The sequence below is a fragment of the Odontesthes bonariensis genome, chromosome 12, assembly GCF_027942865.1.
Source record: "Odontesthes bonariensis isolate fOdoBon6 chromosome 12, fOdoBon6.hap1, whole genome shotgun sequence".
NCBI lineage: Eukaryota > Metazoa > Chordata > Actinopteri > Atheriniformes > Atherinopsidae > Odontesthes > Odontesthes bonariensis.
Genome location: NC_134517.1, coordinates 24,623,212 through 24,640,786, shown reverse-complemented (window position 1 = coordinate 24,640,786; position 17,575 = coordinate 24,623,212). Strand labels below are relative to the sequence as shown.

At 41.2% G+C, this 17,575-nt stretch overlaps 3 protein-coding genes across 3 annotated transcripts; 2 read left to right on the top strand and 1 right to left on the bottom strand.

Moving 5' to 3' along the window:
* Positions 1–203: 203 nt before the first annotated feature.
* Positions 204–6,784, bottom strand: LOC142396772 (tubulin alpha chain-like). Its single transcript, XM_075479837.1, has 4 exons — positions 6,673–6,784; positions 2,469–2,691; positions 2,017–2,165; positions 204–1,486 (listed from the first exon to the last, which is right to left on the bottom strand). The coding sequence occupies exons 1-4, from the start codon at positions 6,673–6,675 to the stop codon at positions 512–514; spliced, it is 1,350 nt and encodes a 449-aa protein (XP_075335952.1). The 5' UTR covers positions 6,676–6,784; the 3' UTR covers positions 204–511.
* A 4,352-nt stretch (positions 6,785–11,136) lies between these two features.
* Positions 11,137–13,846, top strand: LOC142396771 (tubulin alpha chain-like). The gene is made up of 4 exons (XM_075479835.1): positions 11,137–11,154; positions 11,429–11,651; positions 11,869–12,017; positions 12,121–13,846. The coding sequence occupies exons 1-4, from the start codon at positions 11,152–11,154 to the stop codon at positions 13,093–13,095; spliced, it is 1,350 nt and encodes a 449-aa protein (XP_075335950.1). The 5' UTR covers positions 11,137–11,151; the 3' UTR covers positions 13,096–13,846.
* Positions 13,847–14,375: 529 nt separating this feature from the next.
* On the top strand, positions 14,376–17,374 carry LOC142396768 (tubulin alpha chain). The gene is made up of 4 exons (XM_075479832.1): positions 14,376–14,484; positions 15,647–15,869; positions 15,970–16,118; positions 16,279–17,374. The coding sequence occupies exons 1-4, from the start codon at positions 14,482–14,484 to the stop codon at positions 17,254–17,256; spliced, it is 1,353 nt and encodes a 450-aa protein (XP_075335947.1). The 5' UTR covers positions 14,376–14,481; the 3' UTR covers positions 17,257–17,374.
* The last annotated feature ends 201 nt before the right edge of the window (positions 17,375–17,575 follow it).

Sequence of the window (17,575 nt, the reverse complement as noted above, 5' to 3'; positions counted from 1 at the left end):
CCAAACTGAAGCAATTACTATTGAAGAAACATATGTTAAGGCTTGTCTAAATGGTTTTATATAGCTGAATACAATTTACAATTATAGGCCCAGGACTATCAGAATGTAATCAAAAACATGTAATAAAAAAAAATGGAGACCTAAAAAGAAAAAGAAAAAATCAATACCTTATACGATTTGAGCCAAAAGAAAATGACATAATGGATTCTTTATGATTTATTGGGAGTATCCATTAAGCAACACCAAAAGTAGGTTATTACACAATATCATTTTGATATCAAGTATCAACAATCAACCAACAAATCAAAAACTGTCAAAAACAAGAATTCTGATGGCACAATAAACTGTCATTTCAGATACTAGATTGAAGGTAAATTCAAGAATTTAAAAAGGTAAATAAAAACAACCAAATCCTTCTGAATGTGAAACTAACATGCAAAACATAGTTTCTTGTCTGCAATAAATAATAACAATGACTTATTTTGTCCCTGAAAATTACAGCAAAACCCCTTTAATATTCCTCTCCCTCCTCATCCTCTTCAAATGAGTCAATCCCAACCTCTTCATAATCCTTCTCCAGAGCAGCCATATCTTCTCTGGCCTCTGAGAACTCTCCTTCCTCCATGCCCTCACCAACATACCAGTGGACAAAGGCCCTCTTGGCATACATGAGGTCAAACTTGTGGTCAAGTCGGGCCCAGGCCTCGGCGATGGCTGTGGTGTTGCTCAGCATGCACACAGCTCTCTGCACCTTGGCCAGGTCTCCTCCAGGAACCACAGTTGGAGGCTGGTAGTTGATGCCTACCTTGAAGCCGGTGGGGCACCAGTCCACAAACTGGATGGTGCGTTTGGTCTTGATGGCTGCGATGGCGGAGTTGACATCTTTGGGCACCACATCACCACGATACAGCAGACAGCAGGCCATGTATTTACCATGGCGTGGGTCACACTTCACCATCTGATTTGCTGGCTCAAAGCAGGCATTGGTGATCTCAGCCACAGACAGCTGCTCATGGTAGGCTTTCTCAGCAGAGATGACCGGGGCATAGGTGGCCAGAGGGAAATGGATACGAGGGTAGGGTACCAAGTTGGTCTGGAACTCTGTCAGGTCAACATTCAGAGCTCCATCGAAGCGAAGTGAGGCTGTGATAGAAGACACAATCTGGCTGATAAGGCGGTTGAGATTGGTATAGGATGGGCGTTCAATGTCAAGGTTCCTGCGGCAGATGTCATAGATGGCCTCATTGTCCACCATGAATGCACAGTCAGAGTGCTCCAAGGTGGTGTGGGTTGTCAAGATGGAGTTGTAAGGCTCCACTACTGCTGTGGAAACCTGGGGGGCTGGGTAGATGGCAAACTCAAGCTTAGACTTTTTGCCAAAGTCAACAGACAGTCTCTCCATTAGCAGGGAGGTGAAACCAGAACCAGTGCCTCCACCAAAGGAGTGGAAGACCAAGAATCCTTGGAGACCAGTGCACTGATCAGCCTGTAGATAAAGTTACAAAGAGTGTCAAATAAAAAACTTTAAGTCATACCATCAAAGACAACCATCATTAACCCACTCAGACCTGAAACATATTCTAGTTGTTGGAACTGCTGAACCCCGTATGGTGAATCAGGTCTTAATGGGTTAATGCAAAATTAAAATTGTGTTTATGAATCAGTTGATGAATTATTCCAAAATATTACAATCCCTGTTTTGTAATCAGGGGAGGATACTATTGGTTTGTCAACGTATGGTATTGTCACAAATCTGCATGACAATAGCATGTATGCGATTAGCCGATCAGGGTTAATCCTGCCAAAGCCGACAGCCACAAGTTCATATGACCTTTAAATAATCCACCTTTCCTGCAGAATCTAGTAACGCAGCAGTGACCATACTCCAGGCCACTAATGACTGCTGCAGTCATATACAAAATCCTGCAGTGTGGGTCTGAATGATGCTATCGGATATGGCAAGATAATCCTAGATCCACTGAAAAAGCATTGAGACGACCCTTTAAAGTGCCTTACCAGTTTGCGGATCCGGTCCAGGACTGAATCAATTATCTCTTTGCCGATGGTGTAATGTCCTCGGGCGTAGTTATTAGCCGCATCCTCCTTTCCTGAGATCAGCTGTTCAGGGTGAAAGAGTTGACGGTACATTCCGGTTCGCACCTCGTCTGAAAGAACAACACAGCAACAGTTACAAATACCGATTGGTCTTATTTACAGAAAGAGCTTTATGTTTAAGTTACAATACATCAAACGTTTTTCACAGAGAGCAGTAGTTCAAAATAAACTTTTTCAAGTTAAAACATCACTGCTGAGCTATGGGTGGATAGCATAGAATAAATGTTCTCATATTTCAGATTAAACCTGTCACGTTACTCTTATTTGTACCTCAAATAAAGATGCGAACAACTTCTTAAAGTGCACATTTTTGATAACTAAAAACACGAGTTCAAAAGCACAACACTACTGACCAATGACAGTGGGCTCCAGGTCAACAAAGATTGCTCTGGGAACGTATTTCCCAGCCCCAGTGTCACTGAAGAAGGTTGTGAAGGAGTCATCATGGCCACCTATGGGCTCATTGCATGGCATCTGACCATTTGGTTGGATGCCATGCTCTAAACAGTAGAGCTCCCAGCAGGTGTTCCCCATTTGGACACCGGCCTGGCCGACATGGACAGAGATGCATTCACGCTGCAAGAGAGGAATAAAAGACAAGCATGGGAGGGGGTAGAAAGAGGATACACGAGAAGGTAGAATGCAGAGAAGACATTATATTGGGTTAAATTTGGCGGCGATCAGATTTTACACAAAACTAAAGCCGATACGATTCAAAAGGAGACATGAGGCCACTAGGTGGAAGCAGAGAGACGTAGAAGAGAAGAACAACAACAGCACATATTTGCAGCAGCTGTCACTGGAGTTCATGTGACTGCTATGAGCGGTCATGAGCTCATGAGCCTTTTCCTTAGCTGAAATTGTGGTTGAGTTCAGAGAACAAATAAGCATGTACTATTGATGCACTGAAGATGACCTGAATTAAAGAGACATTTGTCCAATGGCAGGACCAAAAGAATCCTACTGACCAAAGAGACAGACTGCTTTCTGTCAATAAGGGCCCTCTGTAACATTTACAAGAACTATGTGATGATTGATTGATAGATAGCTAAAAAAATAAAACAAGTGTAAGCTCTTATGTCACATAAACGCAGACAATTAGGAGCTACTAGACCAATTCTGGGATCAAAGTCGTGGAATAGATCAAAAGGCCAGAGTCAGACCTTTAAAACACTGAAGGCAGCAGTTCACTGAACATACACTTCTCCAACAGAACACAAACACAACGCCAGAAAAATTATTGTTACATTGAATCCCTGTTTGTATTATTTAAGTTAAAGTTTGTTTCAGTCAGATTTGTCTGTTTAAGACTGAACTTTTGCATTGATTTCATTTGGTTCAGTCATTTGAAACTTTAAGTTTTGTTTTTGCAAAACCTGTAGGCCTACATTTGAGAAGGAATGATCCTTTAAGATTGTTACAATGCAAAACCTTAATGTTTGAATAAGGAAACTTCAACTTGAATGAATAAACACCTAAATTCTTCTCTGATTTGTATAGTCCCTTCCAGTTTAATTGAGTGAACAGCATTAAAACATTCATCTTTAGCATCTACCAGTGCCTCTGAATATCAAGCCAATCAGTCATGGTACCAAAGCTGAAACTATGAGAAGCAACTTCTGCATTGAAAAATCTGCAAACAGTACCATTTCATTTTTTATCAATAACTGAATCACCAAAAGTAGATTAAATTCCCTGTTTGCACTTTTCTTATTTGACTCTGGATTCAAAATATCATGAATTAAAAACAAGGGCAGTTAAACTATGCCACCTGTCATTTAAGCCCATTGCAAACAACTGGGACAACCTGCCACATATGGCACACTGCATTTTCACCTTAGTTCATGTCAAGCTGCTATTTTTACACAACCCCCCTCTCTTCCTCTGTGATCAGATAGTGGGTGACGGTTGGGAGTGGGTAGAAACTGTCCAGAAAGTTAAGCCGTATCACTTCTTGAGGTCCGGTAAAATATAATCAATCCATTATTTTTATTTATTTTTTAAATCAAACATGCTTAGAAATAGTCAATATTTAGACCACTGTCTCTCCTCCCAAAGTTGATCCACTGTGACCTGCCCGAGTTTCCAGCTTAACAGAGCTATTTTTGTTTCCCCATGCTAACCTGACACTTAGCTGCAAGGACTGACTGTTGCTGTAAACACTGAGTGTCACCCCCTAAACAGTGTTAGCTGCCAGGGAGAATTACAAAACCTATCGTCTGAAAGTGTTCGTCAAAATCATTTTTGGTATGAGAAAAAAAAAGAGCTAGATTAGAGAACAAAGCTTTCTCAAACTATCGACATTTTTCATATAAGTTGAAATAGTTAGGGTGTGTCTGTGTACAGCAGGAGAGAGGGCACGTCTGAGGTGTAACCACAATCCTGAGAATCCTGTTTTGTTAGTAGTTAAAACTACAGAACTCAGGACTCAGATAGAGCCAGAAACAGGCTGTTAAGGAGGAACAGTGAAAGGGATAAAGAAAGCGAGAAATCAATTTGTTAAAAGCTTTTTCAGGTCAGCAGGCATGGGAGCAGACATCCCTTAATGCCCCACTGTCACAGTATGTGCTGAAAACAGGCAGAACTGGGACAAGGTGAGGATAGATAATGATTTACTGAAAACTTGCACAGATCTAAGCAGCAATTTAATTTGTCAATAAGCTGTTTCGGATCCCAATTAACCACGCTTGAAGAGCAACATCTACTGTGCTGAGTCACAGTATGTATAGACATCTGCAAGTCACCCAGACATGATAACTGGTAGGATCATTCATGTTACCTGTATGACTAATTTCAGATTTTCAGACTCAAACATGTGCAGAGTGCCTGCAGGTCAGAGTAAGCATGTCACAAGTGGATTTGCAGAAATACTTGTTTATTTTTTTCAGGATATCCATGGTCTCAAGTGGATTTTGTGGATAAAGGAACGGTGCACTGAAAAAGAGTTGTGCCACACATTTCAATTAGAACGAACGTACTTTATTTCATGCTGTGACTTCTGAGTTTAAAAAGAGAAAGAAAGAAAGAAAGAGGCTTGTCCTCATCACCATTTTGCTGATTAAAAATTCCTTTGGTGACTCAGGTCAAATGATCAGAAATATCAGGAATCAAAACAACCTGACAAGAAATGGTGAAAGCGAAGGCTGAATTTGTGATTTTGATAAAGAACTTTGCTATTGGTCTTTTCCCGTGTTGGTATCCTGCATTCCGACTTGCACGACGTGACGAGCCCAAACTAGCTCCCCTACAGTAACAATAAAACTGTAAGAAAAGTGACAAGCTGTCAACCTAGTGATGAAGCTATGTTGTAAAGTTGGCAGGTTTGCTGAAACCTGCTCCATCAGGTACAAAAGTAAACCCACTAACGCTGACGATAAACTGCACAGTGACTGCTGGCTGTCACAAGATGTGCTGAGCACATTTTTTCCCCAAAGTAAGCCTTTCCTTCACTATAGTCTGCCAATAACAAGATTGGGTGTGATGTTTTGCACTTGTCAATTTGCGCTGCTTGCGTAATTTTAAAAAAATATATCAATCTTGCACGAGTGCTCTATTTGAATTTTTACAAATATCCATTTATGCGTACTGAAAACTGAGAATAAACTTTTGGTGTAAGTGTAACATTAACTAACTGAAAAACATCTACCTTTTTTAGAATCATGTCATCTACTTTATTGGGGCATGTATACTCCAGCTTGTAGTTTATTCAAGACAGACAGAGCATTTGCTTTTCATAAGCAGCACTGACGCTAACAAGCTGTGTTTACACTACACAGTGCAAACAGACCAGGTTGAGCGTATGTGCTTGCTGAATCTCGTGACGCATAGGAGGCTCAGACTGGTATATCATAAAGTTATTATAGCTTTATAAGCAAAGTTGTAATCTCAGACCACAAATGTATTAGGCTATCTGTTGACTTACTTTTCAACTGCTGCAGCATACGTTATATGTCATATTGTTGTTGAATCTACTAAATTTGATACTGACAGCAGTTTTCCATGACTTTTTGAATAGGAGGAGGGAAATGATTTTGGCCTTTATCCCAATCTGCAGTGACTTGTCAATAAGTGCATCATGAGACACACCTTATTCCACCTCTACCTTAAGTACAGCCCAGTATAAGACATACAAATCCCACACCTTTTGGCCCTATCGCAAGCATTCCAAAATGCCATCTGAGAGAAACAAGCAGATCTATTTCCTCTTAGTTAAAAAAAAGATTATTGCACCACTGATTTAGTAAACGCTAATGAATTGTTTTGTCTATGTTAAACCTGGTGTATTTATATCTTTACTCTAATCGTGTGCTGAAAAAGTAGACTACTCATCACCACCTGCTCTTCCAGACAGAAGCCAGCTCAGCTTTACTGCCAGTCACTGAGCCAATAAGCTATTTCTGACACTGGTCCTGCTGCAGGAGGCCCCACGGGGAGAGGTTGGGGACTGCTGCATCACTCCATTAACCTGGCATTTTTAAAAACACCGAATACTGGTGTTTTCACTGACGCACCAGACAAATTTCAATCGCTTAAGACAGACGATAGTGTCGCACTTACCATTGTTGAATGTTCGTGGGATGACCTCGAACAAAACGAATTTGTTTGTGTGTAGCTTCTCACTGCGGCCGTTAACGTGGTCCGGGTGAGTTAGTACTGCCGGATGGACGAGGGACTGCGGCGCTGTGTTCAACTCCAAACCACGCCCACCTGTCCCTTTGACGTGAACGCGTTATTTCGAACGCGCCGGTGTGGCCACGGTTAAGATATTAAAGAGACTGCTATTATTGTCATCGCAAAGACAACTGGAGCCTCTCATTTTGACTCGGTAATGCAGGGAATGGCACTAAACCTGCTTTTGCAACGTTTTCCTTGCTGTTTGCAGAGAGTCCGTGGAGTTGTAGGCATTTAGAGCGAGGATACAGTTTCTACTGTGGAGTGATTCATGTCAGTTTACACACGCGGTGGTAAACGTTCGGATGTTCGTATTGAAAAAAAAAAAAAAAAAAACGTTGAAAAAAAAGCTGAACTGGGCTTTAAGCACATTCCATAACCATGGCATTTAGGAAAACAATTTGTACAAACACCTCAGACTGCTACACAGGCTCCAGAGTGGATTAGGGATATGACTAATACGTTTTAGTTTGACTCTTGAAAGCTTCCATTGTTTAAGGAAAATACAAAGCAGGGAACAGGAAGAAAGAGAATTCCATGCCTTTGTGACGGCCCTTTAGCAATGTTTGCTTTATGACAGCATGCAGAGTTGTTAAACGGCACCTGAAAAAGAACAGACATGTAGCTTTAATGTTTAGCCTTCAATTACAGCCATTGCTACCTTACTGTGTTCATCTTCCAAACAACGCCTATTTGCACAATATGTTTTGCAACCAATTCCCTTTTCCACAGCCCACAAATTCTGGTCCAGCATTTCATAGTAAATAACTAACTAATATATATGACTTAATAAATAAAGAAATGTGGGAAAACACGTTTTTAAAAGCTTATTTTGTATGAGGATAAGTTCAGTGGCTCCTCAGAGAGGGAAAATATGCAGTCAGTTTGCTTATGGTCACGGGGTGGGGCAAACTAATCCAAACCAACCGTCCTCATCATGTTGTTACACATGTTGGTACTTCAACATTTTCACCGCTGGGGGTCGTGGTTGCCTCAGCCTGAGTACCTGAGAAAAACAAAGCAATATCTGACAGTTTATGTGAAAACGTAGCAGAATTGTCTTTTTCCTCCTCTGCTGATGATCCACCAACATATATTTGGATTTCATTTGGATTTCTGAGCTACTTAGTAATAAAATTATCTTCATCTACAAACACAAAACTAATAACATACAGTCTTAGAACATTCACTTCTACATTCATGTCTTCAGTGAACAGATTGAGGATTTTTTCAAAGTAGAACAAAGTAAGTGGAGTTTTCTTTAGTTTGGTATGTTGGTTGAGCAGATGCATTTAGAAGTATAGGTTGCACATGTATGTAAATAAACAGATACTCGACCAGTTTGATCATCGAGAAATGCCGCTATCCCCAACGAATAGATTTTGATGTAAACCATACATCAGTCACAACATCTTTCACAGAACCAGAGGAGGCCTGAAAGAGAAAGCTGGGATATTCTACAGAAGAAGTTCTAAAGACTCTTATGTCCATCAATCCAAAGACAGACAGTTGAATATTTGGGAAATGTCATTGCTTATTTCTCTCTCCTTCTGAATACCACACCACAGCATGCAAAGCTGAGAGGAGTAGATAAAAAGATAAGCCGAGAGGTAACAGAAAAATGCAAAAATCTTTACAACTTGATAAGATCTATGTGTCCACTCTTAGAAAAGTACTGCACTATAATTATTGCTTATGCACCTCTGGTTAGATGCACTCTGCATTTTGTTGCCTCTGCCTGTGGCAATCTAGTCAATCTAGTCAACAAAAAAAAGCACTGAAAAGGAATCTCTGCTCACCTTTTCACCACAAACCTTATTCTAATCTTTGCTCCTTTCTACCACACAACACCTTGTTAATTTGTTTTCACAGCTTTACTGACACACTCCATAACATTAGTGTTTTAAATTTGAGTTAATTGGATTCAATTGAATAAAATTAGAGTTTCTTGCTTTGATCTCATGATTCTGAGCCGGTCATAACTAATCAAAAGGAAAGATCTTCTCAGGTAAAGGGATTATCATGGTTTGGGGTTAGTTTTGTTCCTCAGAGCCTGGGTAACTTGTAATCATCTAGGGAACAGTGTTTCCGAAATTGGATCGAGACTTTTTGGTACATGACCTGTAGTTTAGGAGCTGTCAGGTGTCTCAACAAGACAAAGGACACAAATAAATCAGCAACAGAGTAAATTATGTCTCGGAATACCTAAGTGACTGCCACCTATGTCAGACAATAAATGTTCAAACAAAACATCCTTGGTTTGTAGGAAGTAAAAGAATTATGTATGAAAAGTCATGATATAAGAGTCATAAGCTGCAAAACCATGAAACATGAGATGCTTAAAGAGATTGATGTCACTTCTGGGGGTTCTTAAAGTACTAATTCAAGAGTTATTCTACTTTTTCAAGTTTGTACTGTGAGTGGCTGATCAGTGTGTTCAATCAAAAAATGAAAAATGTAATCATGTGTGTGTTACCACCTTTGTCAAGTTGTGATTATCTATGAATATGACTTAGATGAAGATCAGACTGCACGTGATGAGGAATCAGTTCAGATTTTCAAGTTATTACAAAAGTTTCACAAACTTAGCTAAAATGTTCCTAAATGTATACAGGACAGCCTTATCCCACAATGTCATACCTTACATGACCTGGGTCTCCATGTTTCGTTTCTGTTTACAATTACTGGCATTATTTTTGCGCCATTAGTGAAAATACTTAATTGTGCAGCACTGGGAAAGGACCCATGAAGGAGGGCCCTACTCACATACAATGGAAGTGGGTCACAGCTTTACGACTCAGGCAACACCTCTGAGGGCAACACACAAAAGAGAACAGTAAGGTATGAGCTTTCCCAGAATTGTTTCGTCCTGTAGGACATGAAACTGAGCTAAACGTTAGTTTGAATTGATGGCTAACATTTAGTTATCTTTTTTATCTGGCATTGTTTATAATAGTTACACAATGTTGCTGCCATTATAAATGCAACCCCATCCTGTACAAAGCCTTTTTATTCATATGTTTAATACACATGAAGTTGCATTGTGTACTGCTTACAATATAGTGCTTTCAGACACTGTCCCCACAGTGAAGAGTGGTGCAGTTCATGCTGTAGCATCTCTTTCAGTCTGGTTTTCCCCTTTGATTTACATCCAGTACTTTTTCAGGGTAAGTCTTTAAATTATTACAAATAAACATGGTGATAGCAAGAGGGGGATTTATTTTGTGTTTTTGTGAATGAACCATAACCTGCTGCAGTGTTTTGTCACAAACAGAGGACTTTACTAAGTCAACGTTTCCACATGATCTTGAACTTCTGTGTTACAGTTCATGCCTCCAGGTCTTGAAAGCTGTTTGACTTGTTTTAAATATCACAGAGAAGAGCACTCTGCCTTAAAGGCATGGTATTGTATAAACACTTTAGGTTTTGGCTGCCAACTGAGACAGGTATTGCTACCCAACTAAAAGTGATGAGAAACAGAGCTGTGAACATGTGAAATACACACCATGTTGCATTCAAAGACTGTATGTACCGGGGCACCTTAAACATTCTGTGTCTGACTTTCATTTAGCATACAGTGAAACCACAATGGTGAGCATTCACTGTTCGCACCATGTAGTCAGATGACACCTCATGAGGCAATTAACATCTATTATGTTTCTTTCCCACAAGGAACAGAGGAACAATTAAGGAAAGAGGAGCATGTTTAAGTTCTGGAGCTTTAAGTAAAAAACATTCCAACAAAAAAATGTAGATCTTTATATTTTCAGTGTCTACACAAATATCCTGAAAAATCACAGAAGTGAATTTACTCATTCCTTATGACAAAAGAATAAACAACCATTATATTGATTTAGCAAATATATCAAAGTTCATCCATTTAACCATTAAATTCTCAGGGATCACATATTTAGCATATTGAGCATTTATTATTTCTTTGACTCTGTTTGATCACATTGCAAATGAAAAACAACCTGAGAGCAATTCGACTTTTATAATTCAATCATAAACTGCAAAATAAATTTCCTGCTTTCAAAACTGGAAAGTTAAACGTCAATAGGTTACCTTCCCATCATCAGGGGTTGAATTTGCTTTCTGAAATACGAGGTGCATACACACCTGTACACAACGTTCGCAAACACTGCACACAATGACTAGGGTGGTGACCTCTTTTTGCATTGTGTGTATGTTTGTAAAGTGGAGGATCTTATCTGAGTCTCATCAGTAGGTTCTCTGATTACAGCTCAGATTAAATCCCTGTACATAGTAAGCTGACGGTCCAGTATATAAAAGCAGAGTAGCACAGCTGTTTCCAGCACTACATCTTCTTTCTGATACCTAGACATTGGAGAAGAGAGCTCAACCATGGTAAGATGTGATTTGCTGGTGTAATACTTAGTGTAGGTCTATGCTTCTGTATTTTTTTTTTTATTGTTCTTTTTAGCAATTACGAGATATGCACTATTTGTTCAGATTTAGGTTGAATTTGTTGAATTTGTGTTATATGGTATATTCAGTCAAAAGGAAATCTATTTCAGATTTGCCTCAGTCCAAAAGTAGTTTAATTAGATTTTATGCAGCAGAACTGTGGAGAGCAAATAGACGCCTCTATAAATTCAACGGTGTAACTTACTGTCTGCAGCGTGAATGTATCTCCATTCATGTGGGCCAAGCTGGGTCTCAGATTGGCAATGCATGCTGGGAGTTATATTGCCTGGAACATGGGATTCAGCCAGATGGACAGATGCCCTCTGACAAAACTATTGGAAGAGGAGATGACTCCTTCAACACATTCTTCAGTGAGACAGGGGCAGGGAAACATGTTCCCAGATCCATCTTTGTTGATCTGGAACCAACCGTCATTGGTCAGTGCCAAATTTATACATATGTACATACGTCTTCAATTTAACCAATAAAAAGATATGACCCCTAGAATATAAAACACAGATGAAAACAACCTCTTTAATTGTTGGATGATACTTTTTTTTTCCATTGAGGAAACATTTGAGAACAAAGCTTTTTACAGCATTTCAACATTAAGATTACTCACTTACTAAATATTTAAATCTTTTCATCATTCAGATGAGGTGCGTACAGGAACTTACCGTCAGCTCTTCCACCCTGAGCAGCTGATTACAGGAAAGGAGGATGCTGCCAACAACTACGCCCGTGGACACTACACAATCGGCAAAGAGATCATAGATCTTGTTCTAGACAGGACACGCAAGCTGGTGAGAATCAAAGAGCTGAGTGTACATGTTAGCTGGTTAGTTTGTCAAACTTGTTTTGTACATATGTCTCTGTCTAAACATTCGTGAACGACTGACTTTTCAGGCAGATCAGTGTACTGGCCTGCAGGGTTTCCTCATCTTCCACTCCTTTGGTGGAGGCACTGGCTCTGGTTTCACCTCCTTGCTAATGGAGAGACTTTCTGTCGATTATGGCAAAAAGTCTAAGCTTGAGTTTGCCATCTACCCAGCCCCCCAGGTTTCCACAGCAGTAGTGGAGCCTTACAACTCCATCTTGACAACCCACACCACCTTGGAGCACTCTGACTGTGCATTCATGGTGGACAATGAGGCCATCTATGATATCTGCCGCAGGAACCTTGACATCGAGAGACCAACGTACACTAACCTGAACAGGCTGATTGGCCAGATTGTGTCTTCTATCACAGCCTCACTTCGCTTCGATGGAGCTCTGAATGTGGACCTGACAGAGTTCCAGACCAACTTGGTGCCCTACCCTCGTATCCACTTCCCTCTGGCCACCTATGCCCCGGTCATCTCTGCAGAGAAAGCCTACCATGAGCAGCTGTCTGTGGCTGACATCACCAACACCTGCTTCGAGCCAGCCAATCAGATGGTGAAGTGTGACCCACGCCATGGTAAATACATGGCCTGCTGTCTGCTGTATCGTGGTGATGTGGTGCCCAAAGATGTCAACTCCGCCATCGCAGCCATCAAGACCAAACGCACCATCCAGTTTGTGGACTGGTGCCCCACCGGCTTCAAGGTGGGCATCAACTACCAGCCTCCAACTGTGGTTCCTGGAGGAGACCTGGCCAAGGTGCAGAGAGCTGTGTGCATGCTGAGCAACACCACAGCCATCGCAGAGGCCTGGGCCCGACTTGACCACAAGTTTGACCTCATGTATGCCAAGAGGGCCTTTGTCCACTGGTATGTTGGTGAGGGCATGGAGGAAGGAGAGTTCTCAGAGGCCAGAGAAGATATGGCTGCTCTGGAGAAGGATTATGAAGAGGTTGGCACTGACAGCATGGAGGATGAGAATGATGGAGAGGAATACTGAGTAAAGTCTGTATTCAAGTAAAGATAAATAGATTTCTTCTTGGTTTTAAAATTGGTCTTTTAGGCATTTTTATGTGAGTGAAAATGTATCAAATGTAAAAACATATCAGCTAAACTACAATCTGTAATGAGCAATTCATAACTGCAATGTGGATTGAATTCTTATCATTCTAATCATCTAATAAACTGTCATGTTGCCATTTATAAAATTACATTTGCATTCAGAGGAAAACAACATGACTTCCTTTTGTTATTTAAAGTTCTTTTCTTTCCTGCTGAGAAACACTGACCACACCCTCTCCTCTGTGCACCTCCCCCCTCTGCAGTGTCCTCTTCCATGTGGAATGTAAGTTATGAAAGGGCTTCTATGTCAATTTCTATATACCATTCAGCTGTGACTCTATGAGAATGAGAGCGAGAGAAAATAACAGTCGTACTCACTGGTTAGTGTTGTTTGTGTAGCCCACACTCAGACAGCGGCCTGCAGCCACAATAGGATCTATGTTCACTTGTGTATGAATCACAACCATGTGACTGCAACAGGGCTGCTCAAAAGCTGTAACAAAAAAGTGAACAAAACCATAAGACTAGCCTTGAGATTTGTTTAAAAATGTTTGTTTTTTCATTTTTGTACTTGTTAGTGGTGTATACTGTTTTTTTGTGTTCAGAATTATACAGCTGCACTAAAGCATGACTTGCATTTTTTTGTCATATTAATGCATCCTTTGTAATGACTCTCACAATGCTCTTCTATCATTAAAGAACCCCTTCTTTTTAATTCAATGGTCAGAATAAAGCCTTTTTCTTTTATCTCGATCTGTTGGGCATGATTATTAATTTAATGATTGAATGCAGACATTAGGTGGGGTGGGGTGGGTGAGTGTGTGGGTGCAGCAGCAACCAAGATGCATAATACTCAACCTGCTCCTTGTCCTTATACATTTGTTGAAAATGTATGGGGGTTAATTATTTGCATTTTGCTGAATTGGAAAATTCATTCATAAATAGCTAATTCACCATTTGTTTATTACCAAGTTAACTCTGGAAATCTGTGTAGTTTTACTTAAAACAGTCACACTGTAAAAAATTAGTAAAAGCTTTTGAATGGCATGAAATAATGTCACTTTGCACTCTTATGGGTTTCATATAAAACAGACAGACAAAGTAGATACGTATAAGGGTGGATACAATGACAAGCAGTATAGGGACTTCCCTCTTTTCTTTCTAAAACGCTCTTCCCTCCCGCCAATAGAGTAAGCAGCTGCTTTCGGTGGTTTTCTGCCTGCCCCCTTCACATCCGTGCCTATATAAGCTCCGCCTCTCCTTTTCCTCTGCACTTCTTTCTTGTGTCTGAATCCTCAACGTCGTCGAAGGACAAGCAGACAAGATGGTGAGTAACAGCTTGGCAGATGACGTAGGCTTGAAATGTCTATTCTCTTTTCTATCCTGCCTCCGTTTTGTTGCCCAGCCATACATGGCTTTTATATCTGGGTCTCTGTAATGTTCATTCGCCCTCTGCTGGAGCAAAAGCTACCGATACAAAAGCAGCTTTGTCATACACAGCAGTAAGGATTTTATAAGCTGTATTTACGTAATTAAACTTTTTAGGGCATGCCTGTTGAGAATTCAGGGTGAGGCATGCAGTGCAGCTGTTAATGAGGACAGAAAGACTATTTCTGAAGTCTTGGATGATCCTGGTCAGATGGAAAATATTACAAGTTAGACAGCTTTCTTGTTATCAGATTTATCTAATGTACATTTAGTAATGAAGTAAGAAACATATCGACCTGAAGGGAAAAAAAGTTCATTAAGAATGACAGTTTTCTTAACTCAGAGGGACTGAACATGGTCATCGTGGCAGTGGGGGGATGGAATAAAAAGTGCAGACAAAAGAGGAGTGGTCTGGTCTGCAGTATGAGTTAGGCGGCAGCCATTTTGTTAGGTTTTTGGTTTGAGAGAGAGAGGAAGAGAGAGAGAGAGAGAGAGACATCCCCGAGTGTTACATGGCACTACAGTGCACAGCTGGACAGGATGGGGGAGGAAAGAGGCCCAAAAGGGGAGGGGATGAGGAAAGGGCGGGGACACAGGATGGAGAGGTGGGGGTAAGAGTTTCCCATCTTCTTGGGGCATGGCCTTCCTGTCTGCCAGACAGATTTTTTTTTTTTTTTTTTTTCAACCAAGGCTCCTCAGTGCACAAAGAGATTTTTCAAATGCATTTCATCTACAGTCTTTCTATCAAAAGCTTGCTGTTTCAGAATCTACTGTGTGCCTATGAAAGCTTCAGCATTTTGTTCTGACATACAGTTTTGAGTAACATTTACCAGACATCTTAGCTTTGTGAAGACTTTATGATAAAGACTAAGCTCATTTGTGAACTACAAAGACAGACCATGACTAACTGTAAACTCTTAAGTGCTAATACTACCACCTCAAAGCAATCATAATTTAAGCAGACATTACTGCAATTAAAAATAGAAAACTTGAATGGTAAATGTGCGGTTTGTCTCCCAAAATATCCAACCTTTCTTTTGTCTGTCTTCTTTTTTTTTTAGCGTGAGTGTATTTCTATGCACGTTGGCCAAGCTGGAGCCCAAATGGGCAATGCATGCTGGGAGCTGTACTGTCTGGAACATGGGATTCAGCCAGATGGACAGATGCCCTCTGACAAAACTATTGGAGGAGGAGATGACTCCTTCAACACCTTCTTCAGTGAGACAGGGGCAGGGAAACATGTTCCCAGAGCAATCTTTGTCGACCTGGAACCTACCGTCATTGGTCAGTAGTCTCTAAATGAACCAGAAATTGCCTATTAATCTGACACATTTTGAATAACTTATCATATGTTCTTTTTTTTTTTTAACTGTCCCTTTTATAGATGAGGTGCGTTCAGGAACTTACCGTCAGCTCTTCCACCCTGAGCAGCTGATTACAGGAAAGGAGGATGCTGCCAACAACTACGCTCGTGGACACTACACCATCGGCAAAGAAATCATAGATCTTGTTCTAGACAGGACACGCAAGCTGGTAAGAGTTTGGTCACATTAGTTTGCTTGACAGGTTTAACACAATTTTGAGTACTCTGGGAAGAATTATTGGCTGAGTTGTACGAGTATCAACAACAAACTTTAGAGGCTTTTGTGGATACGGTTGCATTTCAACTAATTAAAGCTAATTTTCTTTTCAGGCTGATCAGTGTACTGGCCTGCAGGGTTTCCTCATCTTCCACTCCTTTGGTGGAGGCACTGGCTCTGGTTTCACCTCCCTGCTGATGGAGAGACTCTCTGTTGATTATGGCAAAAAGTCCAAGCTTGAATTTGCTGTCTACCCAGCCCCCCAGGTTTCCACAGCAGTAGTGGAGCCTTACAACTCCATCTTGACAACCCACACCACCTTGGAGCACTCTGACTGTGCATTCATGGTGGACAATGAGGCCATCTATGACATCTGCCGCAGGAACCTTGACATCGAGAGACCAACTTACACTAACCTGAACAGGCTGATTGGCCAGATTGTGTCTTCTATCACAGCCTCACTTCGCTTCGATGGAGCTCTGAATGTGGACCTGACAGAGTTCCAGACCAACTTGGTGCCCTACCCTCGTATCCACTTCCCTCTGGCCACCTATGCCCCGGTCATCTCTGCAGAGAAAGCCTACCATGAGCAGCTGTCTGTGGCTGACATCACCAACGCCTGCTTCGAGCCAGCCAATCAGATGGTGAAGTGTGACCCACGCCATGGTAAATACATGGCCTGCTGTCTGCTGTATCGTGGTGATGTGGTGCCCAAAGATGTCAACTCCGCCATCGCAGCCATCAAGACCAAACGCACCATCCAGTTTGTGGACTGGTGCCCCACCGGCTTCAAGGTGGGCATCAACTACCAGCCTCCAACTGTGGTTCCTGGAGGAGACCTGGCCAAGGTGCAGAGAGCTGTGTGCATGCTGAGCAACACCACAGCCATCGCCGAGGCCTGGGCCCGACTTGACCACAAGTTTGACCTCATGTATGCCAAGAGGGCCTTTGTCCACTGGTATGTTGGTGAGGGCATGGAGGAAGGAGAGTTCTCAGAGGCCAGAGAAGATATGGCTGCTCTGGAGAAGGATTATGAAGAGGTGGGCACTGACAGCGTTGGAGAGGAGGATGAGGAGGGAGAGGAGTATTAAGGGCTCCAACATCACCATGCATTCCAAATGTTGTTCTGAACATAACGCATTCCCAGCAACATTCTAAAAAAAATCTCTGGTGATATGTCAGTATCAATAAAAGTTTGAAGGAACAATGCTTTTCTTGAACTCTCCCTCTTTTGTATCAAGACTCATTGAGATATTATATCATAGAGTGACTTACTCAAACAATCAAATAAACAAAACGTTCAAATCTAATGTTTAAACCTTTATAACTGTGACAGACAATGCATGGCTGCCAGACAGGAAAATAGAAACATTTTAGTATCATACTCAGAGGTACTCAATCAATAGTGTC